This window comes from Calliphora vicina, chromosome 1 (genome assembly GCF_958450345.1).
Source record: "Calliphora vicina chromosome 1, idCalVici1.1, whole genome shotgun sequence".
NCBI classification, from domain to species: domain Eukaryota; kingdom Metazoa; phylum Arthropoda; class Insecta; order Diptera; family Calliphoridae; genus Calliphora; species Calliphora vicina.
This window is the reverse complement of record NC_088780.1, coordinates 52,956,226-52,981,536: the sequence shown is the minus strand read 5'-3', so window position 1 is coordinate 52,981,536 and position 25,311 is coordinate 52,956,226. Positions and strand designations below refer to the sequence as shown.

Here is a 25,311-nt window from a genome sequence, read left to right as displayed (position 1 = left end):
TTCCAAATGTAGGACCTTGAAAGGAACTGTACACAGAAAAAAGTTTCAACATAAATATTATGATTTGATTTCATTGATTTCAATTCATAAGATTTATAAATAATTTCTTAAATATTAAGATTTTGTTCATATTATATGTTTTCAAATTAAATCTAGAAGGCTTGAAAAATATAATTTCAATTTCATTGTTGAAAAATGTTTGCAATTTTCCTTGGAAATTTTTTTTATTTATTTTTATGATTTTCGGCAACAAAATGAGCAAATATGCGCAAAATTGATTACATTTTTTTAAGGGGATGATATGCTTAATGTTTATTTATATTTTATTATGTTTAATGATACATATTTTTAATTTTCAGATATTGTTGATTCATCTTAAAATATTGGCCAATATATGGCTATTATGCAAATAGTTTTGAATTAATTCATTAGATAATGCAATTTATTATAAAATATTATTAAATTTATGCAAAAAATGCAAAAATTTCCGTCATGAAAAATTTTATAATATTTATGAATATGTTCTTATTATGAATGAAAAAAGTTTGGGAAAAAAAGTCAAGTTCGATTAATAATATTTATTACAAAATTCATTCCAATTATGAATTTCTTTTTTCTGTGTACTACTTTTACATTTGTTCAGATTTTAAAATTATCCCTTTTCATTGCATATATTGCAAAGCGGGCGGCAATTAATGCCAAAAACCTTAACCAACTTCGTTACAAATTCAGTGACTTAGTTTGGGTTCTTTGTATATGACAAATGCTATTAAATTCTAATACCTTGTGTTTTTCTTATTTTCATCCATTTCCTCTTGGGGTTTAACTGATTTATTGCAGAGAATACTGGCTCAGGCAACTATATTGGTTTCCAAAATGCCTCTCCAGCCTTCCAGCCTTTTCAACAATTGAGCTAAACACTTAGTCTGCTTTTACACAGGGCAAGTTTTCTTGCGCAAGTCTAGAGTTTATAGGAGAGAGAGGCAAGAAGAAAGAAGAGGGGTACACACTTGCTTGTACTGGCAAGTCTCTTCAATTCTCTTTTGTTTTCTCATTTTCACTATGGCGTTTATTATGTTTTGACATACAAAATTGAACACAGACTTGCTGTGTGTAAACAGTCGGGCAAGTTTAAAAGGGAATCGAAGAGACTTGCTTCAAGTAAACTTGCTGTGTGTAAAAGCAGACTTACTTTAGGCTATTGGGCTTTTAAAAATAACAATAGATGATACTGCCATCACATTTGGAAATATGTTTCTTTCTTTCCTTCCAATTTGATGAAATTTTCTAGGTCCGACGATAGGCCCTAAACGAAGCACAATTTAACACAATGTGTAAAAAAATTAACAAAATAGGTTGAACCGGTAAAAAATTTTGAATCAAACGCATTCTTAGTTTGTTCCCGATAATATATAAATTGATGAACATTTTCTAATTATAAAAAAATATTCCTTAAACTCGTTCCAGCAATTTACGTTAGAGTTATGGAAACCAATATTAATAAAAAGCTAACGAATTTCGTAAGGAGAATATAAGATTCGGCACAGCTGAAAATAGCACTGTTTTTTGTTATATTTGAATTTGTCTGACGATATGTCGACACGTACTAATAATAAATATCATTATGAGGTATTTCCATAAAAGTAGATTAAATAATTAAACGTGTGTTTATAATATGGTGTATAACCAATAAACGAGTAACCACCCAGCAGTTAAGCAAGTAGTCAATGTATCCCTTGTAGACAGTAATTGTCACTAATGTCTTATCACTTGGCTGACTCCAATATATATTTTGGCTCATTTGACACGTATGTACTCTTTGTAGTGCACAATTGGTTACTTTATACGTCCCAGGTAATCTAGCGTGAAGACAATTGCCACTATAGCGTCTCTAAGTAGTCTAGAGTGTAGTCACTTTAAACGTTTTGTGAGTAATTCGTACAAACTGGTTTTATACAAATTGTGTTGTTATATATCTCATAGATTTTATTTTTATTTTTGCTGTATATGTATGTATACTGAGATCTCATGTAACCTAGCGTAAAGTCAACTGTTACTTTAGTGTGTCCAAGTAATCTATAGAGTAATCACTTTAAACGTTTATTTTATACTGAACTTTAGAAATTAGTCATTTCTATTGGAGAGTTGTCGGACTAAGGTTTCTTTACAATAATAACAATTGGACTGTCTATGAGATGTCTTTTTAACAGACTATTTGATGTAAATTACCAACCGTACATGTCCAAATAACTAGTTATGCAGCTGATCAAGTAACCAGTTAGGTAACTAGTAAATTAACTGACGCTATGTAACCAGTATGTGAATCCAATGCGTTGACTACTTTGGACTAGCTATCGGACAGTCTTAATGTAATCAAAAAGGGTCAATTGGACCCCTGCTTAGGACATGCACGTGTTAAAATAACTAGTCACGTATCTATTGAAGTAACTAGTTTCCACCCTAAATAATGGGTATAATCACTAGTTCAGGACTGCCTCCTAGAACTGCTGGGCATTTGAATATTTCTAAGCATACAAACACATAAACGTACGTATGTATGCATGATTTAGCTTAACAAATATTTAACGAAAACTTCTTGAATTGAATTTCTTTATGAATGGCTTTAATAATAATGGCTTAAATAATAGTATGTAGTAAAAAATTGAGATTCTTACTTATAAGAGTTTAAATTTCCTTAATGTCTATCATAATGAAGAATACTTTTCAAAATCTTTACACTGGCCATCCTCTAAAGGCAAGTGTTCTATGCCCCAAACTCTGACATTGACACCATTCGTGCCAAATATTTTCGGACCCATTACGAAAGGCAATATATTCGGTGATCTATATGCGAAGTTACACATATATCGGCCATCTTTAGCTAAACGAAATTCAGTTTCACAAAAAGCTACAGCCAATTTAAAAGGTTTGCTGAAATCTGTAAATGGAAAGGGGGCAGCATTATCAATCAGTTCCTGGCCAAATCTAGAAGATAAGAAAATAAAACCATCAACCTCTTTGTCATCAAATCTAGAAAATAAAATACAACACAAAACAAAAACAAACACACAATTAACACATAAAACATTTAAGAGATTTTGTAAGACTTACACCAATTTGTCGTCTGCTTGACGGCATTTTGAATTTCTAATAATTTTTTTGCTATCAAAACGCACACTCACATGCAGCTCCTGGCGTTTATTGTCCCGGGCATGGCGGAACTGTATTACAAATCTACCATTGCTGCTGCCTTGCAAACATGCTGTGATTGTCATTATATGGCCGGGTTTGAAAGACATGGGCTGGTCATTGCTGAATTCCAAATAATCTTCGATTACTTGTATAGGCGGCCAGGTTTGGGGAAAATATTTATGATGATCCAGTTGTTTAAGGTATTGCAAGTTTCCTGAAATTTCTACTTTCTGGATTTGTAGTTTTGCTAAATTCTGGTTGTATTTGAAGCTGGCAAATGTTTTATTATTGAGCGCTATAAAATATTTAGTTTCGGCCATCATGATATAAAATTTGAACTCGTTTTGAAATTCTGCTAACATTAGCTCTTTGGTAACCACGCTGTTGCAGTCGGTATATGAAATTTGAGTAAATATTATTTGCTTTTTCACAAAGTCCATTAGAATTTGAAGATCCAAATCGTTACTGGCTTCGGAATCCGATTTGATGCGGCCAAAGTTGATAGAGATGCTGAAAATTTAAATAGAAATGCAGTTGTATAATATTTATTTTTATTGAGTTTAAGAAGACCTACATGTGAAAAACCAAACATGAGGTCTTGGCAATTTGTCAAAAGCACCATAAAAGTAGATTTCTTGACAATCTGTCAAAATATTATAGACTCAAGAAGCGGGTTTGGAAAGGAAGTCAATTTAATTTGTAGAGAATAACCTACAAATCTATCTAAAATATATAATTATACCCTTCACCTTCGTGAGAAGGGTATATATAAGTTTGTCATTCCGTTTGTAATTTCCACAATATAATTTTCCGACCCTATAAAGTATATATATTCTGGATCCTTATAGATAGCTGAGTCGATTAAGCCATGTCCGTCTGTCTGTCTGTCTGTTGAAATCAATTTTCTGAAGACCCCAGATATCTTCGGGATCCAAATCTTCAAAAATTATGTCAGACATGCTTTCGAGAAGCTTCCTATTTAAAATCAGCAAAATCGGTTCACAAATGGCTGAGATATGAGGAAAAAACCAGGACAACCTCGATTTTTTACCTACATATTTTTGACCTATATCTGGATTACTAAGTAAGTCATTAATATACATAATATGGATATCTAATGATAGATATTTCAAAGACCTTTGCATCGACGTAAGTAAGTTGGACCTACAATGGGTCAAAATCGGAAAAAATATTTTTTTTTTCACAAAATAAACAATTTTAAAAACAAAAATTTTTTATGAAATTTTTTTTTCCAAAAAATGGAACAAAAATAAATTTTGTTTACTTAAAAATATTTAAAATTTGTATTTTAAAGTATAATTTGGTGAAGGGTATATAAGATTCGGCACAGCCGAATATAGCACTCCTACTTGGTAGTTGTTAATTTAGTTGTCTAACTAACAAATTAAATTCGAGTCCATTCAGTCCAAAAGTACGCCCTATATTTCTGAAAAAGCGGATATCAAAGGTATATCAAAATTTTTAAATTTTAATTTTCAAATGCCTATAACTTGGAAATTATAAGAGATAAATAGCACACGCAAGTATGTTTATCCAGACTTATTCGAGTGCTTTCCAAAAATATAAAAACTTTTGAATCGAATGGAAAGCAAACAAATTGCACGTGTTTAAAAATGTTATATGTCGAAGGTACTCTACTTTGAGCCCCCATAGCGCCGCCCTGGAGCATTTGTAGGGCCCATTTTAATAATTTAAACTCGAATGCTCCTTGGCTATGCTCACGGACCAGTCAGATTTATTTCCAAAAAATTTTGATTCTACCCCACTGTACAATCAGATGGACATATCTGAATCGATATGACCAGTTTTAAAAATAGTATTTATAAATTGATTGGAATGTAATGGTTATTATTCTGTCATGATGGAATGTACACACTTCTAGAGCACATAAAAATTAAATTGGAAACAACTTTACAACATCTTTCAGGCGTTTTGTTAGTCCTCTATTTTCATTTCGCATTGGAATAATTGAGGCTGAAGAAGATGAATCGAAAATTGTAGCACAGTGTTATTATAATCTTAATGAAGAAATATTTAAAAATACATCACTTGAACTAACTAATAAATATTAAATCAAATGTGGTTTAAACAAATTATAAATACAAACACATATTTCTTTATTATTGTATCACTAGTTAAAACACATTCTATAGTCGATCTTTAATTATTTTTTATAATCAATTGCACAATATTTAGTTTAGTTTAGTACCTTTTGGCATTTTGTTGGGTTTTTCCGCAAATTTCCAAAATATGTCCAAAATTTAAGGGCTGAGCCAAGGTGGCTTGAAATGTGGGCGACTCCAACGACATGTGTTTAAGCGCGTAAATCACCCCGTCTTACTACGATTTCTTGTTAAACGTGAATGTTTAGAAATGATTTGTTTCTTGCACTCAAACACTCAGCGAACGAAGTTGGCAGATGTATAAATAATTTATTTTTTATTATTATGGGCATTACATTTAAGCACAGTGGTGCAAAGGTTTGTTAAATGTAATTAAATATTAATTAAGATAATTTTATTGATGATTAAATTTGTAGAGATAAAGCGAGTTAGAAATGACTGACGCGTCATGACGTTAGAAATTTGGATGCAAACACTTGTATCGAAACAATTTAAGGCCATTGCTGTTGAAAATTTTTAATGACAAATTTAATATATCATTTTTTGAAACACCCACTTCTTAAGTGGGCGTGAATTAACTAATCACTAAAAAGGGGCGTGTCAAAGAACCAGTATAACAGTACATTAGGTCAAAGTTGTCAAAAATCATAAAATTATTTATGTATATTTGAGGCAATGTAAATCATAAATAGCTTTCTTTAAATCCTCTATTTGAACTATATTAAAATATAACTCAATTTCCTTAAAATTAAAAATAAATTTTTTCCTAACCACTGTCCATTGGGGTAATTCACACAAATACGAACATTATTGACACAAGCATTTATAGAATTCATAAGTTTCTTCACATCTCCAATGCAGCAGGCAGGCAGGCAAATACAAATACTTTGTTTTATCTTATTGCGAGTGAGCAAATGTGGGATTTCAATACTTTAAATAAATAAATACATACTCGCACTCGCACTCGTAACATGATTCATTAACAATTGTGCGGATAAAATAATAAAAAAAAAAAATAAATAAAATATTGAAATTAATTCAGTCGTGTGTTAAACATAAATAAATGCGGTTCTTTAAAATTGTGACGTGACAAATAATGTCAGCTTTATTTCAAACGACTTTAGTGCAACATTTAGAATTTGGTCAGAATTTGGTGATAAAAGCACAGGCCGAGCCCGATGCAACATGGTAAATATTTATTATTCGTATACATTGAAATGATCGCAACAATTAAATTTAAAGTCTATTGCAAAAATACTAGCGAATATTGACCGCAAACCTTTATAGAAATATTACTTTAATATTTTAAAAATACATTATGCAATTGTTAGGGATGATCAGGTATCGTTAACCCGTTCACGCACAAAACAAAACCGCTGAGGTTTTTATGGATATTTTAAATATATTTATTTAAAAAAATCAGTAAATTATTAGAAATAGCTTCGGACAAAAAAATATGCCTAAATAATAAAAAAAATCTCGTTTATAGTAACTTATAATTATTAATTACATTAAAATTCAAATTCCTACATACCATTTTTATAAATTCTATCAAAAAAAAGTTCTGAAAACTAAATAAAAATTAAGTTTTGTTTGTAAATATTTGGTTAGAGTAACTACAACTCAAAATAACGCTCTACTGGGAAAAAATATATGTTCAACCTTAGGGACATTTATATACCCTTCACCAAATTATACTTCAAAATACAAATTTTAAATATTTTTAGGTAAACAAAATTTATATTTTTTGCAAAGTTGTTTTTTTAATTTTTTGGAAAAATTTTTTTTCGAATTTTTTTTTTAAATTGCAAAATTTTTTTTTAAATTGAATTTTTTTTCCGATTTTGACCCATTGTAGGCCCAACTTACGATGGTCTTATATACGTCGTTGCAAAGGTCTTTGAAATATATATCCTTAGATATCCATATTGTCTATATTAATGACTTAGTAATCCAGATATTTTTATTTTATTTATTTATTCAGCCCTTAGGGTCAATAAACCAGTACAATATATATGGCATACAATTCAAATCTTATATCTAGATGTTTCTTTCTTTTTACAAATTTTCAACGATTCTAGAAAATATTTTTCAACTAATCTGAAAGAAAAATAGAAAAATTAATTTATTTCAAACCCCCCTGCAATTGCTCAAATGTTAAGAGCAAATGAAAACAAACAAGTAAGAGAGCTATATTCCGCTGTGCCGAATCTTAGATACCCTTCATCAAATTATACTTAAAAATATTTTTTTTAAATATTTTTAGGTAAACAAAATTTAAATTTTTTTATAAAAAAGTTTTTTTAATTTTTTTTAAAATTTTTTCTTTTCGAAATTGTTTTTTAAAAAAGTTTTTTCCAAATTTTTTTTTAATTTTAAAAAAAAATTTTTTGGAAAAATAATTTATGACAAAAAAAAAATTTCGATGAAAACAAAATTCTGGTTAAAAAATATTTTCCCGATTTTGGACCCATTGTAGGTCCAACTTACTATAGCTTTATATACAATGAACTTTAAAATATCTATCATTAGATATCCATATTGTCTATATTAATGACTTAGAGCTAGTTTCTGGGATAGAGATAATCTACATTCTTCGCTTAAACCTAAATTAAACTAAAAATTGTGTTTCTCACTTATTGTTTATATGCTATATAATCTAGGTTTAACTGAGCATCATTGGTGAGTTAAACCTAAGTATAAAATGCCAAAGCACAAACAGATGGAAAATAAAATAAACAATTCAGCACAGCAGCTCTTTGTTTTTATTTGCTTTATTAACATCAATATAATTTTTAATATACATTTTATATACTTTTATGTCGCTTTTTCTTTTAGAAAGTTAAAATTTACAAAAAAAGTTATGTAACGCGGTTGCTTTTTCTTAGAAAATGTATAGTATTGCCATATTTATATGAAAAAATTTGAAGAATAAACATGTGATTTGACTGAAAAGTATGGCAATGCTAACAAAATTAATCCACTAGTGAGAAACACAATCATTGGTTAAATTCCGGCAAAATATGTTTCAGGATTAATATAACAGCGTGTTAAGCTGAGTTTAACTGACAAGTAAGAAACTAGCTCTTAGTAATCCAGATATATGTAGGTCAAAAATAGGTAAAAAATCGAGGTTGTCCTGGTTTTCTACCTATTGGATCTCAGCCATTTGTGGACAGATTTTGCTGATTTTAAATAGGAAACTTCTCGAAAGCATGTCTGACAGAATTATTGAAGATTTGGATACCGAAGATAGCTGGGGTCTTCAGAAAATTGATTTCAATAGACAGACATGGCTTAATCGACTCCGCTATCTATAAGGATCCAGAATATATATACTTTATAGGGTCGGAAAATTATATTGTTATACAAACGGAATGATCCTTTGATCCTTCTTTTTAAGTTATCTAAAGTTATCTAAGAAGATGTATTAAGAATTTATATTTTTTGAAAAGCTAACTTTATACTAAATATTTAAATAATACTCCGGTAGAACACCAAAGTTAGAATTCATCCTTCGCTTCAGAGTTACCGACCTCGGACCAAGTAACACATCTCTTGCAAGATCAAATAAAAAAATTAGCCAAAATGGAGGACAATATTTGATGTTTAGTGGTCATAAAAATGTTTACAAATAAATTTGTTTGACGAAATTCAGAAGTTTTCTTGTTTGCCTTGCAAAAATACTTTGTGTTCCAACTAGAAACATAAAATATTTGACATTTATTGGTTGTATGACTTAAAAATGCGGTATTTTTGGAGATTGCTCAATAACAAATTTGAAGCCAATAATAAATTAAGCCAATATCGCATACTCAGTTTTAAAGTGCAGCGTATCCCAGAGAGACCATTCTGCATAGATCGAAACATATTGTAGTCAGACGAGACACGGTCTGGATTATAATGCGGGTGATGCAAAACTTCGCAACCACTTCATTCTAAATACTTTTTAACAGGTATTGCAACATAGCGTTGTCATGATGAAATATTACATTTCATGTCTGGACGTTTTTAGGCCAATGCTCGCTTCAAACGAATCAGTTGCGTTCGGTACAGGTTCACTGTGATGGACTGGTTAGATTTCAGCAGCTCATAATATATAGGACCCTTTTGCTCCCACCAAATACAGAGAATTACCTTAGCGCCATGAATATTTGGCTTTGGTATCGATTCGGCTGGTTGACCGTTCTTCACATACGATGTCTTACGCTTCGGTTTATTGTAATTAGAGATGCTAATTGGGACTGATTTTTGAAAATACCGGGGATCGGGATTTGGTAAAAAATTTCGGGAAATCTAAAATCCCGAAAATTATAAAAAAGAAACGTAAATAATTATGTATGTCTTTACAATTGAAAGTAAATTTTTTTATTTAGCAATTAATTTTTATTAGACACTAAAAAGCACACTATTGAATCTATGGCTTCATCTGCCTTTCTGGAACGAATTTTGTTTCCGACATATGCTGCTGCCGAAACACCGTTTGCAAATACTTTTAACAAATCGGCAAGTATTTTCCTCTTGTTCCTTCAGAAATAAAGTGATCTATTTCTTTTGCAAGTTGCAAATCTACATTATAACTTGGTTTCGTTATTGTTATTTGGTTTTTTTACATTTATTAATAATATCTTTTAGCCTTTGAGCAATCGAAATATTTTCATTTTGTTCGAGCTCCTCATCTGAGATAAAATCAATTTCGTTTGAAGAGGATTTAAATTGAGTTTTGTTAGATAACTTACAAAAAAATGTGAAGAATTGATTTTCCAGAGCCCCACTCTAGGAAAACCAAAATTACCGCTTCCCTTTATTAACTATGTTGTAGCAGGAGTTGAGCTTAACAACTTTGCTGAACATCACTTGTAACATCAAAATGTATAAAAAAGGCACACAAAAATCACAATTTCACCTATTTATTTATGAAAAACGGGATTTGGAAAATCCCGAGATTTAAAATTAAAAAATCCCGGTCTTCGGGGTTTAAGAAATCTCGAAAACCCCAGGATTTTCGGGAACGGGATTCCCCGTTTGGCATCTCTAATTGTAATTTTTCATCGCAAGTAATGATTCGGTGCAAAAATGATTTGCTTTAATAGCGTTCAAGCATAATTTCGAACATGTAAAATCGTTCAAGGTTTCTCGGCTACAATTCGTAGGTACCCAATTTGGATGAATCCTGCTGCTCGCAAACATTTTGAAAATGCTGCATGGGTAGTTCCCAATGATTTTGCAAGCTCTGGTTGAGTTCGACAACAATCTTCATGGAGTAATGACTCCAATTCTTGGTCTTCATATTTTTTTGGCTTGTCTGAGCGATCTTTGTCATCCGTGTCAAAATCACCACTTCTGAACAGCAAAAACCTATGGAACACATTTACTATAAGCTTTGGTGAGCAATTGGTGTGCTTCAGAAGTAAAGCAAAACTTCCCGCATATGACGATTCGTTGGTACAAAATTTGACATTTTCGAATCAAAAAAAAAAAAAAGATTGTTGTTTACACTAATGTTCAATAACTAAGTGGGAATAAATGACAGATATATACCCTTCATAATGACATATAAGTTATTAAAAACAAATATCGCTTTCAAAAGATACGCCATCTATTGTAAATCCAGCATTTTTAATATAGACAAATATAGGCCCTAATTTTGTAAATCACGTCACCAAAGTGATATTTATATGGAAAGCAAAAACAAAATTTCAAAAATTTTAAAAATTTGTTTTTGTTTTATATACAAAATTTTCAAATTATGAAAGGCAAATCAACGCTTGAATTTTGGTGCGTTTGTTCTGTTAAGAATTTGTATATAAAACAAAAACAAATTTTTAAAATTTTTGAAATTTTGTTTTTGCTTTCCATATAAATATCACTTTGGTGACGTGATTTACAAAATTAGGGCCTATATTTTCCCCTTCGTGTGTTTGATACTATTTCGCTGTAGTTGATTGCTGTGATTAAACATATGAAACATTTAGGTGTCAAATAATTTGCCTAATCTGACCTTACCTTTATTGACACAAGCATTTATAGAATTCATAAGTTTTTTCACATCTTCAATGCGGGCAGGCAAATAAGTACACTTTGGAATTTCCATATTTTAAATAAATAAATAGATACTCGCACTCGTAACATGAATCATTATAAATTGTGCGGATAAAATAAATAAAATATTGAAATGTTAAACGTAAATAAATACAGTTCTTTAGAATTTGTCCAGAATTTGGTGATAAAAACACAGGCCGAGCCCGTTGCAACATGATAAATATTTATTATTCGTCTACATTGAAATAAACGCAACAATTACATTTATAGCCTGTTCCAAGTGAATATGTGAATGTTGACCGCAACATCTTATAGAAATATTAACACATTATGCAATTGCTAGGGATGATCGGATATCGTTTAACCCTTACCTATAGGGTTTTATGTGATAAACTTTACATATTTTAGATTTTTTACAAATATTTTCTTATTTATTTTCTTAGTTAGAATAAAATCATCATCTACACTGGATTATATTTTTAACAAGATATAAGAAATTAAAATCGGCAGCTAATTATTCAAGTTATTACAAATTCTACCGATCCCTATGAATTGCCATAAGAATTTATTGAGATTAACACATTTCAGAATGTTATACATATACATATGTATAGTGCACTAATTTTGCAGTTTGCACTTTTTTGATCGCTTAGCATCCCACTAAGCGATCAAAAAAGTCTTCAAGGAAAATATCTATGCTTTTTTTTTCAGCAAAAAAATTAAAAAAGGGGTCCATTTTGAAAAAAATGTCATCAAAGTTTTTGATTAACTGGGTCTCCAAAACGTTCGGCATATTCGGTGCTTGTACGGCCACAACGAAATTCAGTCAATCACTTTTTTACCATTGAAATTGATGGTGAAGAGTACCCATATATTTATCAAGCTTAGCCTTTATTTGAGTGATGGATTTTTTCAGCAAAAAATAATGCTCATACGAAATTCACTTTCAAGTCAATGACTGTCAAACACAAACTGAAAAATACCTGTTGACAGGAGCAGTGTTGCCTTTTCAGTTAATAGGTGGAAAATTCAAAAAGTCACAGACTTATTGATCCAAACTCTGATTTGAAAAATTTGACTTTGAAATCATATCTAATTTAGTCGGACCTCTTAAATAGTTTAATAAAAGTATATTATTAAATTGTGACCGATTACACTGTGATTGAATTTGACACTTTTTTATACCCTTCACCTTCGTGAGAAGGGTATATGTATATAAGTTTGTCATTCCGTTTGTAATTTCTACATTTTTCATTTCCGACCCTATAAATTATATATATTCTGGATCCTTATAGATAGCGGAGTCGATCAATCCATATCTGTCCGTCTGTTGAAATCAATTTTCTGAAGACCCCAGATATCTTCGGGATCCAAATCTTAAATAATTGTGTCAGACATGCTTTCGAGAAGTTTTCTATTTAAAATCAGCAAAATCGGTCCATAAATAACGGAGATATGAGCAAAAAACCGGGACAACCTCGATTTTTGATCTATATCTGGATTACTAAGTCATTAATATAGACAATATGGATATCTAATGATAGATATTTCAAAGTCCATTGCAACGATGTAGATAAGGCTATAGTAAGTTGGACCTACAATGGGTCAAAATCGGGAAACATATTTTTTAACCCGAATTTTTTTTTCATCAAAAAATTTTTTTTGTCATAAATTTTTTTTCAAAAAAAAATTAAAAACTAATAAAAAAAAAATTTAAAAAAATTTGGAAAGAAAAACTTTTAAAAAAAATTTAAAAAAAAAATTTTTGTTTACCTAAAAATATTTAAACAAATTTATTTTAAAGTATAATTTGGTGAAGGGTATATAAGATTCGGCACAGCCGAATATAGCTCTCTTACTTGATTTTCTGTCAAGCGGGTCACCCAGCGGATAAACCTAATTCGAGTACGCTCAATCCAGTGGTGCTAACCGTTTTTTATACCCTTTACCTTCGTGAGAAGGGTATATATAAGTTTGTCATTCCGTTTGTAATTTCCACGATATAATTTTCCGACCCTATAAAGTATATATATTCTGGATCCTTATAGATAGCGGAGTTGATTAAGCCATGTCCGTCTGTCTGTTGAAATCAATTTACTGAAGACCCCAGATATCTTCAGGATCCAAATCTTCAATAATTCTGTCAGACATGCTTTCGAGAAGTTTCCTAATCAAATCAGCAAAATCGGTCCACAAATGGCTGAGATATGAGGAAAAAAACAGGACAACCTCGATTTTTGACCTATATCTGGATTACTAAGACATTATATAGACAATATGGATATCTAATGATAAATATTTCAAAGACCTTTGCAAAGACCATAGTAAGTTGGACCTACAATGGGTCAAAATCGGAAAAAATATTTTTTAATCCGAATTTTTTGTTCACAAAAAAAAAATTTTAAAATCCAAAAAAAAAATTTTAGTATTTAAAAAAAAATTTTAAAAATTTAAAAAAAAATTTAAATAAAAATTGGAAAAATTTTCTTTTCCAAAAAATTAAAAAAAAATATTGTTTACCTAAAAATTTTTAAAATTTGTATTTTGAAGTATAATTTGGTGAAGGGTATATAAGATTCGGCATAGCCGAATATAGCTCTCTTACTTGTTTAGGTTAGCTCTTGTTTCGAGATATACCGTTATTTTGAAAATGGAGGAGGTTGCACAACATATATTCGCGAAACTGAAAAAGGGTTTAGTTTATTGAATAAAATAAAAAAACCGAAATTCCGCAATAAAATAACCTTTAAGTAAGACTCAAACTTTTTTTTTTATAAATAATAAAATTTTTTACCCAAAAAAAAAAAAAAAATTTTATAAAAATTTCGAAATTTTGTTTATTTTCGATACAATTCCAGTAATAGAAAATTAAAAAAAATGGAGGGTATACAAATTTATTTTCTTTGTTTATGATTAAAATACATTTTATTGTTGCATTAATTATAATTTTAACAGTAGAATTACGATTTATTTCTCTCAGTAACGCATATTTAGCAAATTTATTATATTTCTGGGAAAATATTTTCAAACTTATAAAGCTTGTCATGATTTTTTCCAGGTTCAACTTCAGTTTAACAACTGCAAAGATGGGAAATACTCCGTATGTCGATATAGGTCTTCACATGTTAGTATCTGTTAACGAGGGTGTCATCGTGTTCAAACAATGCCTAAAGGACAATTGGAAATATTTGAAATTAATAGAATTTGATACCGCACAGTTTCTTGGTGTCTTCAGCATCAATATAATACTGGATGAGCAAAATTATCACATTGGCATCAATAATGAACCCTGCATTTACATCAAATACGGCATACCACCGAAACGTTTAAATAACTTGAGAATCAATGGCCACCTGCAGAAAATCAAACAAGTAGATCATCGTAAACATTTTCCCTATCTCTGGCCACCGATCCAGCTACCCGAGAATTTCGTAGATTTTAGTAATGAACAACCCATTCCATTTGTCTGCAATCAGGTGATGGTGTTGAAAGTGAAGTTGTCGGGCAACAGTAAAGGACGTTTTATAATACAATTTCGTAATGTCTGGGAGATTGTGCGAGAGGAGTTGCACATGAGTATACGCTTTGAAACGAAAAAGATTGTGTGTAATTCAAAATTGCCTAAAGGAAATGGAGATGATTTGGAGTAAGTTTTTAATGTCGATTTATTGTGCTGAATTATTTATTTTTTTACACTTTCAGATACGGCAAAGAGGAATATGTTAAAGATTTCCCTTTTGATGATTTCTCCAAAACCTTTAAGCTTGCTATTGCTTTTACTGAGAGTTCATTTAAGATTGCCAAAAATGGTGCACTTATCTGTGATTATGCCTACAGAACTCCAGGTGTTTTAAAGGATCTGATGGGGGTGAAAATGTTTGGTTCCGGTGGCCTTAATGTACGAGTTTGTAGTATTGATCACGTTCTTTTAAATGAAATCCAGTGTAAAGATTTTGCTACTTATTCGATAATGAAATATACTAGATAACGAATTTTATAATTTTATTTATGATGTTTTTGTTTAATATTTCAGTATAATAACTTATAATTTACTTAGCTAAATTTAGAAAAATTTTAAAATCGATTCATATTTGCGAAGTTACAAGGCCAGAAATGAGATGTAATATTTTGTCCCACTGTACCACCGTCTGTGGTTAAAACTCATATCTTCAAAGATGATATTCCGAAAGCTTAGCTCCTCCTATATTCCAAGTTTCATTAGCGTTGCAGTAAAGTAAAATTTATTATTATTTATTATATCCTTCATATATATACATAAGTTTTTCATTCCATTTGTAACATCGACATTTTTCATTTGCGACCCCACAAATTATATATATTCTGAATCGTTATATATAGCTGAGTCAATATAGCCATGTCCGTCTGTATGTTGAAATCAACTTATCTTAGCCCCCAAATAACTTCATTCATACATCAACATATCCGCTATAGACCCGGTTTGGTTGATATTTAAAATCGAGAAAATCGGCCCACAAATTGCTGAGAAAAAGACCACCTATTTTATATCTATATATGGAGTACTAAGTCATTATGGATATATAATGATAGATACCACCTTTGCAACGATGTATATAACGCCATAGTAAGTCGGGCCCGATTTTTTTTTTAAATAAATTTTTTCATTAATTAATTAAAAAAAAATTTAATCAAAAATTTTTTTAAATCTTTTTTAATTTTCTTTACCAAACATATTTAAAATTTTTATTTCAAAGCTTAATTTGGTGAAGGGTATATAAGATTCCGCTTTTTATACCCTTCACCTTCCACAATATAATTTTCCGATCCTATAAAGTATATATATTCTGGATCCTTATAGATAGCAGAGTCGATTAAGCCATGCCCGTCTGTCTGTTGAAATCAATTTTCTGAAGACCCCAGATATCTTCGGGATCCAAATCTTCAATAATTCTGTCAGACATGATTTCGAGAAGTTTCCTATTTAAAATCAGCAAAATCGTTCCACAAATGTCAGAGATATGCGGAAAAAACCAGGACAACCTCGATTTTTGACCTATGTATATCTGGATTACTATGTCATTAATATAGACAATATGGATATCTAATGAGAGATATTTCAAAGACCTTTGCAACGACCATAGTAAGTTGGACCTACAATGGGTCAAAGTCGGAAAAATATTTTTTAACCCGAATTATTTTTTTTCACCAAAAAATTTAAAAATTTAAATTTAAAAAAAAAAATTTAAATAACAATTCGAAAAAACATTTTTTCCAAAAAATTAAAAAAACAACTTTGGAAAACAAAAATAAATTTTGTTTACCTAAAAATATTTAAAATTTGTATTTTGAAGTATAATTTGGAGAAGGGTATATAAGATTCGGCACGGCCGAATATAGCTCTCTTTCTTGATTTTTTGTTGTTTTGTAATCAGTCCAATTGTTATAAGTACAATGGGACAAAACTATATTGAAATCGAAATAGCTTCTGCAAATTTATGTATTTCGGTAATTTTGGGTATTTTAATTTGCCAACATTGGTGTAAAATAATTCCCTAGTCATGATAACAATGATTTTAAAAGTTAAAGCGTTTATTTACCTAGATAACAAAGGTGTCTAATCAAAATATCTTTAGTATAGAATTAGTCAGTGAAAAAACAAGAGGTATTTTTATAAAAAATATTAAGAAATATGTCAGCTATATTTCAGGGAACTTTAGCTCGTAATTTAGAATATGGACATATATTGGAAATCTGTGCAAAAGCTCAACCTGATGGAAACTGGTAAATATTTGTTTTAATTATTGATTTTAAATTAATGAAATATAAATTAATAAATTTTCTTAACAATAAATAGGTTTAATATAACCTTGGCCTCTAAGACTCCCGAGGACGATAACAAAATCGATGTGGGCCTTCAGATATTGGTGTATCTCAACAATAATATGATTGCCTTTAAAACGGCCCACAATGAGTGGAAAGAGGAAATACATCATGAATTTTCCACCTCAGTATTTTTGGTGAAATTCAATATCACCATTGTCATGTCAGAGCATAATTTCAATATAGCCATTAACAACAGACCCTGCAGTCGCATAAGTTATAGTCTGCCCTTGGATATTTTAAATACTATCAAAATAACTGGTCAATTGGATTATATTAAACAAGTGGATCATCGTAAATATTTCCCTTTCACCTGGCCGCCCTTGCATATTTCCGAAGAATCTGTAGACTTTAGCAATGATCAACCCATGTCATTTGAGCCGGGTCATGTAATGATCCTGAAGGCTCAACTATTTGGCAATGCCAATGGCAGATTTGTTTTACAATTGAAAAATGCCCGGAACAATCAAAGAGAAGAGTTACATGTTAGTGTACGTTTTGACAACCAAAAGTTTGTGAGAAACTCCAAGACCACCATGTGTAAAGATAAACGTACTAGTATTGAATATTTAGGGTGAGTTTTTTGAAATGTTTGGGTTGCAAAGAAATTTTTTTTTAAATTTTTCTCTTTTTCTTTTCGATTTTTAGCTATGGCTCAGAGGAAACTGAGGGCGGTTTTCCATTCTCTGATTTCTATTGTCCCTTCAAACTGGCCATTGCATTTACTGAAACCGAATTTTATATAGCTAAAGATGGCCAATTTTTATGCAGATTCCGCTATAGAACTGCCAATGTTTTACAGGATATCGTGGGTGTGAAAATCAGGGGTATTGATGATGTGATTGTAAGGGTCAATGGCGTTGATCACATTCAAATGGATGATCCACAGTGTATTGGTTTTGAAAGTTATTCTAGTAATTAGGTTATATATAAAATATTTTTAATTTATTGTACATATTTATTTATTTTGTATTATCTTGTCGGTATCGTTATCTGAATCATAGAGAAATACACATAGAGCGGAAACTATAAAAAACTCAAACATATACTGGTGCTGTTTTCATATAGTTTTTTACTAATACATTTTTGACAACTGAGTTAGGTCTTTAACACGACAGTTTCAGGGTCGCTTTATAATTTTAAAAATTCTGAAAACTATTGTATTTGAATGCATGATCACTTTATGGGAAACTACAAATTCATCCGAACCCTAATTTCGACAAATAGATATCTACGGTGTAAAATACCCAGCAGATAAATTTACCTAAAAGGTGACTTGACATTAATTTCAAATCAATATTTACTGTTAAAAATTACCAAATATTTTTATTTCATAAGTAAGTAACACTGATAGAAATATATTGCTGAAATTTAAACTGTTAAATTGAGAACATTTCGTTTTTAGGCTCTCAGTTGAGAGAAATTATTTTTAGTTATAATATTTTAATATTCCCTGTCAGACCTATGAATTAAATGCAGTTTTCAAAATTAAATAAATGTTAAAAAACATTAACTAATTGCGATCTGTTCGTAAATAGCTCCTAAGTATATAAGAACAAAATCTATTTTAAAACATAATTTTCCAACGCTTCCACAATGGGAGAATTTCGAGAAAAAGTGTAAATAAATCAGTAATTGCTAAACGGAATATAAATTTGGTACATTTAGAAGATTTGAATTGAATACTTTGGGGGTTAAAAGGGGAAAATACATTTTATTCAAAATTATTAACTCAATATTAATAAAATGCTAATAATTTATTAGTTATGGTCATACAAAAATTATCTAACATGAGTTTGAGTTTGATACTTTTTTAAAACATATTTTTTTTTGGAGCAAATGAACACAGTTTTAGTCGTTTGAGATATATCTTTGTCACAATTTGTTTTGTCAAAATAAAGTACATTGAAATTTTAATATTGAAATTGGTAATTTTTCTTTTATTGGTACTTTTTTAATATATTAAATTATTAAACTTCTATAATAATATGCTTCTGAGTGAAGAAAGAATCAAGGATAGTGGGCTTAATTTTATAGAGGTACCAAAACGGAGGGAACTAATGGTACTTTTTTTGTTTTTCCTGAAGAGTTAATGGTAATTTGTCTTATTCAATTGGTACTTTTTGAATTTACTATAATAATGGACATAGAAATATGAAATTAATTATAATTATAATATCAAGATTTTTTAAAATCAGAATTTAAAACTGTAAAAATTTGTAATTTTGTACTTTTTATCTATTAAACCAATAAACATAGAGATAAATTTAAAATCGTATTTTTTATAGTGCATTTACACCTACACCATAAACTTATAGTTTATAAAAGTAGCTTATGATCATAAACTAGTTTGAAAATTACAAGTGTAAATGCACTATTACTTATTTAAAAATAACAAATATAAATTTAGTACTTTTTGGAAATTCAAACAATTTTTTTTGGTACTTTTTCCATAAAATAGCTCAGTGCAGCACGAAAAAAATAACCATATACGGACACCACTTTTATGGACCACCAAAGATTTGCGGCCTCGGTGTAATTTTAGCAAAAAAAGTGATTATTTTTTAAGGGTCATATCTTGCAGTTCGGAATTTTGATTTACTCTCTGAGGTATAGTTGTAGCCCTTGTCATAAAGAACAAAAATTGTGAACTTATAAAATCAAAAAAACTTCATCTTCAAAAAAAAAAAAATCGATTTTTTACCTTTTTTCATCTGTTCAGGTCCATAGGTAGCCAACCGTTCAAAATTCAAGGAAACAATCAACTATAAAAATGTACCTAAGATCTCAATAAACAACATGTGAACTTCCTAGAAATGATTCTTAACACTGTTTATGCTACGTTTCCGCATACACCGTAATCGGCACCGAAAACGAAATTCCATACATTTGCACCGAAAAAAAGTTCGTTTCTTTTTTAATAAAACGAAATATCAAAAAAATTCTTATCTATGTATGGGGTTCGTGGGAGTGGCCGATTTTATTGAAACTCGGCTTTTTTGTTTCAATAAATGTATGTACCAAATTTCTAGACTTTTGCTTGGATATAAACAATTTTATGCGAAAAAATCAATTTTGAAAAAATGATTTTGATGTGCGATTTTGATAAAATTTAATTTTTATCTTAATTTAGTCCATATAATTCTCGGTGCCAAATTTCAATGCTCTACGACCACTCCTTATAATTTTTGCACAAAAATTTATTGCATTGGGATTGCATGGGCGGTATGCAATCACTCCTTATAAGTTTTGCAAACAAATGTATGAAGCCATCCCTCTGTGAGGCGTAGCAGAGAAGTATTAGAGTTTATTTTTTGAAGACACATCAAAAAGACCCTCAAGAGCGCCGCTGTGGGGTCTCAAAGTAGGGCACCTCAGGTATGGTAAAGTTTTAAATACTGCACTTTGCTTCCTAGAAAAAACATTCTTGAGGAAGTTTTTACATTTTTTGAAAGATTGGAATTCAGAGTTGTAAAGACTCAAACATTTTTTATAGAAATTTTTCGTTTCGTTCCAAAAGCTAACTTCAAAAATTTATAATAATAAATTATTAAATCGATATAAACGTGAACCTTTTGCATTAAACACATTGAAGACAGCAGACTTCCGACTGCAATCTGTCAAAAATAAAATACACACGTTTATATGAAGACGATACTTTTGACGACAGCACAACTTCATGGCGACACGACTACCTTTGCTACTGCTGCCCAATTAAGCATTAAACACATTGAAAACAGCAGGCTGCTGCAATCTGTCAAAATTGCAATCTGTCAAAAATGAAGACGATTCTTATGACGACAGCACACGACCACACGAATGCGTTTGCCGCTGCAGCCGAATTAGGTTAATTTCTATTTTTGTCAACTACAAAACAGAATAGTGTTGCAAATATAATACAAAATGTAAATCAAATTATTGCTTAAAAATATATATTTTTTTTACTTAATTAACAGAAGTTTTTGATAACCATATTGATATAAATTAATAACAGGTACATAATTAATTATAACCATATATATATATATATTTACTCAAAATAATTGTTTAAATCTTAATTACTTTGGAATTTTGTACGGTTATTTTTTATTAAAGTGGAAAATTAAAATGACACCACTGAATTATAAATTAACTGTTTACTTTGAAGCTGTCGTCTTTAAAAGAATTCAGCAGTTGCCGCACGACTGCAACTTCAGCCAGCAGCATTTGTGTTCGTGTGTTCGTCTGCCTGCTGTCTTCAATGTGTTTAATGCATTAGAGTTTTTTTTTTGAAGACGCACCCCAAAGATCATCAGGAGTGCACCTCAGATATGCAACATTTTTAAACACTGCACTTTGTTTCCTAGAAAAAACTTTCTTAAGGAACTTATGAAGTTTTTACATTTTTTGAAAGGTATCGAATTCAGAGTAGTAAAGGCTCAACAATTCTTTTTTATAACTTAAAAAATTTATAATAATAAATGTTTAAATCGATATAATCGTGAACCTTACTTCAGGCAATAGAAATGCTTTCTGAATTGTCTGCGTTGATTTATCCAAATCGGTCTATAAATGGTTAAGCATTAAAAAATTATGACAACGCCCACTTTCGGGAAAACGATTTGTTAATCCAACAGTTTAAGACAATGTGAAAATTCTATGACAAGACATTGTTTTAGTTTTTGTATAAAGTTTATTTGTAAATTCCCTTGATAAGTCAGTATTATATTTATTATACAGTAAAATATCTCAATAATGAACACTTTTTGTTACTTATACCTTTTAATGGCAATTTGTATAGTAAATAGATTAAAGATATGTGACGAAGAGGGATCCACTAGTGAGACATTTCACTGTACATACTGAGAAATCGTCATAATGAAACTATACATTTAACCAATAATAATTTCTATTTATTGCGATAACACACTTTAAACCATTAATAAACTGTTTGACTCATTTAAAAGTTTATTGTTTGCAGTGAACAATTATTATCGAAGTAAATATACATAGTGCTAATCTAATTAAAAAGTAAAGGGTTGCTAAATGTTTGGATTCATTTAAAGAGAAATCCGATTTATCATAAAAACTTAATGGCAAATTTATTCAAATCGGTGATGACCATTTATACTAGTTCAAGTTGCCTAAGACCAATATTAATGAACACTTAACCGCAATTAACTCGTTAATTCTTTAATTCCAATTTTGGCTTAATTTAAACAATATGTATTTTTACACACAATTTACTGCAAAAAGTCAAACTACTATTGGAAAAAACATTCTCAACTTGTTAAAAGTTTCGCAATCTTTTGTAAACACAATTTAACTTTACAAGAAATTGTTCTTGTATTTAAATCCCCTCTAGGCATATAATAAAATATACTCATTCCTCTAAGAGTGTGAACATTTTTATAACGATAATATTGTGTGTGCGAAACAAAAAGTTTGAGTTGGAATATAAAAAAATAAAAAAAACATGCTGAAAATCCCCACCCACCCTGGGAAGAGAATGAATGAATGGACAAACTTAAGTAGTAGATTGCCCAATAAGACCATTGACAATAATCGACAGTTAGTAAAACATTTTATGGCATCATTGGCCATTTAACACCCACAAGGACGTTTGAAAATTTAACAAGCGAGAAGAAAAAAAAATACACAATCAAAAGTTTTTTTATTTACAACAAGGAACTTAAGTAGAAGTAAATGGAAATATGGCGCAGTATTTGGAGCAGCTTGGTCGTATTTAAAATGAGCTATAGTAGGTGTATAGATGTGCTAAAGCCTTTAACCTACGGAGGATCCAAGGCCTCACAGCCTCTCTCAGAGCAAACGTCAACCTCTGGCTTCACGTGGCGGATCCTGTTTCCACAAACGAGGCTCTGGCTCGAGGCGACAGGAAATGGTTAGCAAAACTGGAGAGAAGAGGCAAGTTTGGAGGCCCCTTTTCATCTTAATCATCCGCAACAGCTCTGCCACCAAACTAGGCAACATTAGGTTAATCCCCTATTGCGACTAAATCAACGCACGATTACAACACAAACAAACAGAAGAAGAAACACAAAACAGACAGATATTTTGATGACGTATCCCGCATGCCCCCGAATACGATTGGCTTCATGGAATGTAACAACATTGTTATAGAATGCAAAAAAAGAAACATATTCGTTGTAGGTATTAGCGAAATGAGGTGGAATGACAGCGGAGACTTCACAAGCTCTCAGGTTGACCGCATACTGTTCAGTGGTCGTAAAGAAGGCGAAGCATATATACATAGAGTAGGAATCTTTATAAGTCACATACTACGAAACACCCTTTACTACAAACTAAATCACGTTTGGCACAAAGTTGTTATGAACGATATCCTTATATTAATGGATGATTTAACGCGCGCATCGGGCACCAAAATGAAAGCTTTGAACGAATCATGGGAATAAACAGCCCGGTTGACTGTTTCTATTTCTGGAAACATGAACTAGCTATGCGGCTCCTACTTTCCTCACAAACTGCACCACAAAATGACGTAACTAGTAATCGAGAGAAACACGAGTCAAATTTATCATTTCTGTAATACGAGAAGATGGCTCAAAATACTACAAGATGTCACAGTGCTATGTAGTGCTGATATAGCTACCGACCACTATCTAGCCGAGCTTAAACTAACGCTGCGCAAACACAAACACCTCACGGTATCGAATCAACTAACAAACGGACCTACAACATCAACAAGCTGAAATCTAAAGACATTTATAGATGAATAGTTTCTTGCATTCTTGAAAGACATCAAAGTATTCCACCAATCTCTCAGCTAAGCTCTGACTTAGATGAATAATGGATGATGACTAAGGCCATTTTCAGTGACTCCCCTAACGAAATTGTTGGTTTTCCAGAAAGGAAAATAAGGAATTGCTACCCGTTGACTTCTTTGAACGGCGTAAAACCAGAGAAACGATCCTAGCTGCAAGCCAAACTATCAAACCTTATCAAAAAAGTTAATAGACAAGTCTGGAACTATAAAAAAACACTATTTTAACACCCTCGTCACAGAAGCTGAAAGTGCTGCACATCAATATAACCTGAAAACCATTTTCAACGTGATCAGAAAACATTCCGGTAGGAAACCCAACACTAATATACCAAAAAAAGATAAAAATGGATTTATGCTAACTAGACCCCTTTCACACTAGGCAATTTAGTTGCGCAAGTCTCTTGTCCAACAACAAAACAGCATGTACAATTTTCTTCTCCTTAACCCGACATTACCTCTGGCATCTACAAAGACAAGAGACTTGTGCAACTAAATTGCCTAGTGTGAAAGGGGGCCTACTATTGATGAGCAATTGATAAGATGGAAGGAATATTTTGAGGAAACCCTAAGCCATCCCTTTAATGCAGACAGCTCCTCTCAAAGTGATGAAGCAACCGATACCAGAACCCCACTTCCATTAACAGAAATCTGCATAGATCCCCCACTACCCATGAAATTTCAAAAGCCATTACACAGCTAAAAAGCGGAAGAGCTACCGGCATCGATAACCTAACCGTTGAATTTTACAAATCTACGCCAACACCATCGCTGAAATACTACTGCCGCTATTCACAAAAATATGGATGACTGATACTATCCGCAAGGAATGGAAAGAAAGTCTTTTAATTAAAACACCTAAGAAAGGTGATCTGAAATCATGCAGTAACTGGAGAGGTATCGCACTGACACCCTTTGTATGTAAGCTATTTAAAAAGTTAATACTTAACCGTATGCTCGAACCTTTGGATGAGCACCTCCGAAAAGAACAAGCAGGCTTCCGCCCTAACCGATCTTGTGTAGACCATATAAATAACCTACGCCTCATAATAATGTTTATTGATTTTGAAATGGCCTTTAATGCGAGTGCCCCGATAGACTAGTCGATAGTGTGCTGGACTATTAATCTAAGGGTTGCGGGTTCGATTCCCGCCAGAGACTCTGGGTGTATCTGCAGACAAGCAAAACGCATCGCAGTTTGTGTTTGTTTAAAAAAAATAAAACAGGGGAAAAACATGGGGAGCTTTAGAAACTAAGGGCGTCCTGCAGAAACTGATTAACCTAATCAAA

The 25,311-nt window shown here is 31.0% G+C and overlaps 3 protein-coding genes across 4 annotated transcripts; 2 read left to right on the top strand and 1 right to left on the bottom strand.

Annotated features, from left to right (window-relative positions):
• Nucleotides 1-2,606: 2,606 nt before the first annotated feature.
• LOC135949078 (uncharacterized) lies at nt 2,607-5,559 on the bottom strand. Of its 2 annotated transcripts, none has more exons than XM_065498537.1 (3): nt 5,423-5,559; nt 3,112-3,702; nt 2,607-3,030 (listed from the first exon to the last, which is right to left on the bottom strand). In XM_065498537.1, exons 1-3 carry the CDS (start codon nt 5,521-5,523, stop codon nt 2,706-2,708), a joined length of 1,017 nt encoding a protein of 338 aa, XP_065354609.1. In that variant the 5' UTR covers nt 5,524-5,559; the 3' UTR covers nt 2,607-2,705. The 2 variants fall into 2 exon arrangements, with proteins under 2 accessions (XP_065354609.1, XP_065354610.1); XM_065498538.1 differs by having other exon boundaries at nt 2,607-2,985.
• An 807-nt stretch (nt 5,560-6,366) lies between these two features.
• Nucleotides 6,367-15,383, top strand: LOC135949077 (uncharacterized). The gene is made up of 3 exons (XM_065498536.1): nt 6,367-6,524; nt 14,437-15,024; nt 15,081-15,383. The coding sequence occupies exons 1-3, from the start codon at nt 6,433-6,435 to the stop codon at nt 15,364-15,366; spliced, it is 966 nt and encodes a 321-aa protein (XP_065354608.1). The 5' UTR covers nt 6,367-6,432; the 3' UTR covers nt 15,367-15,383.
• Nucleotides 15,384-17,001: 1,618 nt separating this feature from the next.
• On the top strand, nt 17,002-18,283 carry LOC135949076 (uncharacterized). The gene is made up of 3 exons (XM_065498534.1): nt 17,002-17,138; nt 17,212-17,811; nt 17,886-18,283. Exons 1-3 carry the CDS (start codon nt 17,047-17,049, stop codon nt 18,157-18,159), a joined length of 966 nt encoding a protein of 321 aa, XP_065354606.1. The 5' UTR covers nt 17,002-17,046; the 3' UTR covers nt 18,160-18,283.
• The last annotated feature ends 7,028 nt before the right edge of the window (nt 18,284-25,311 follow it).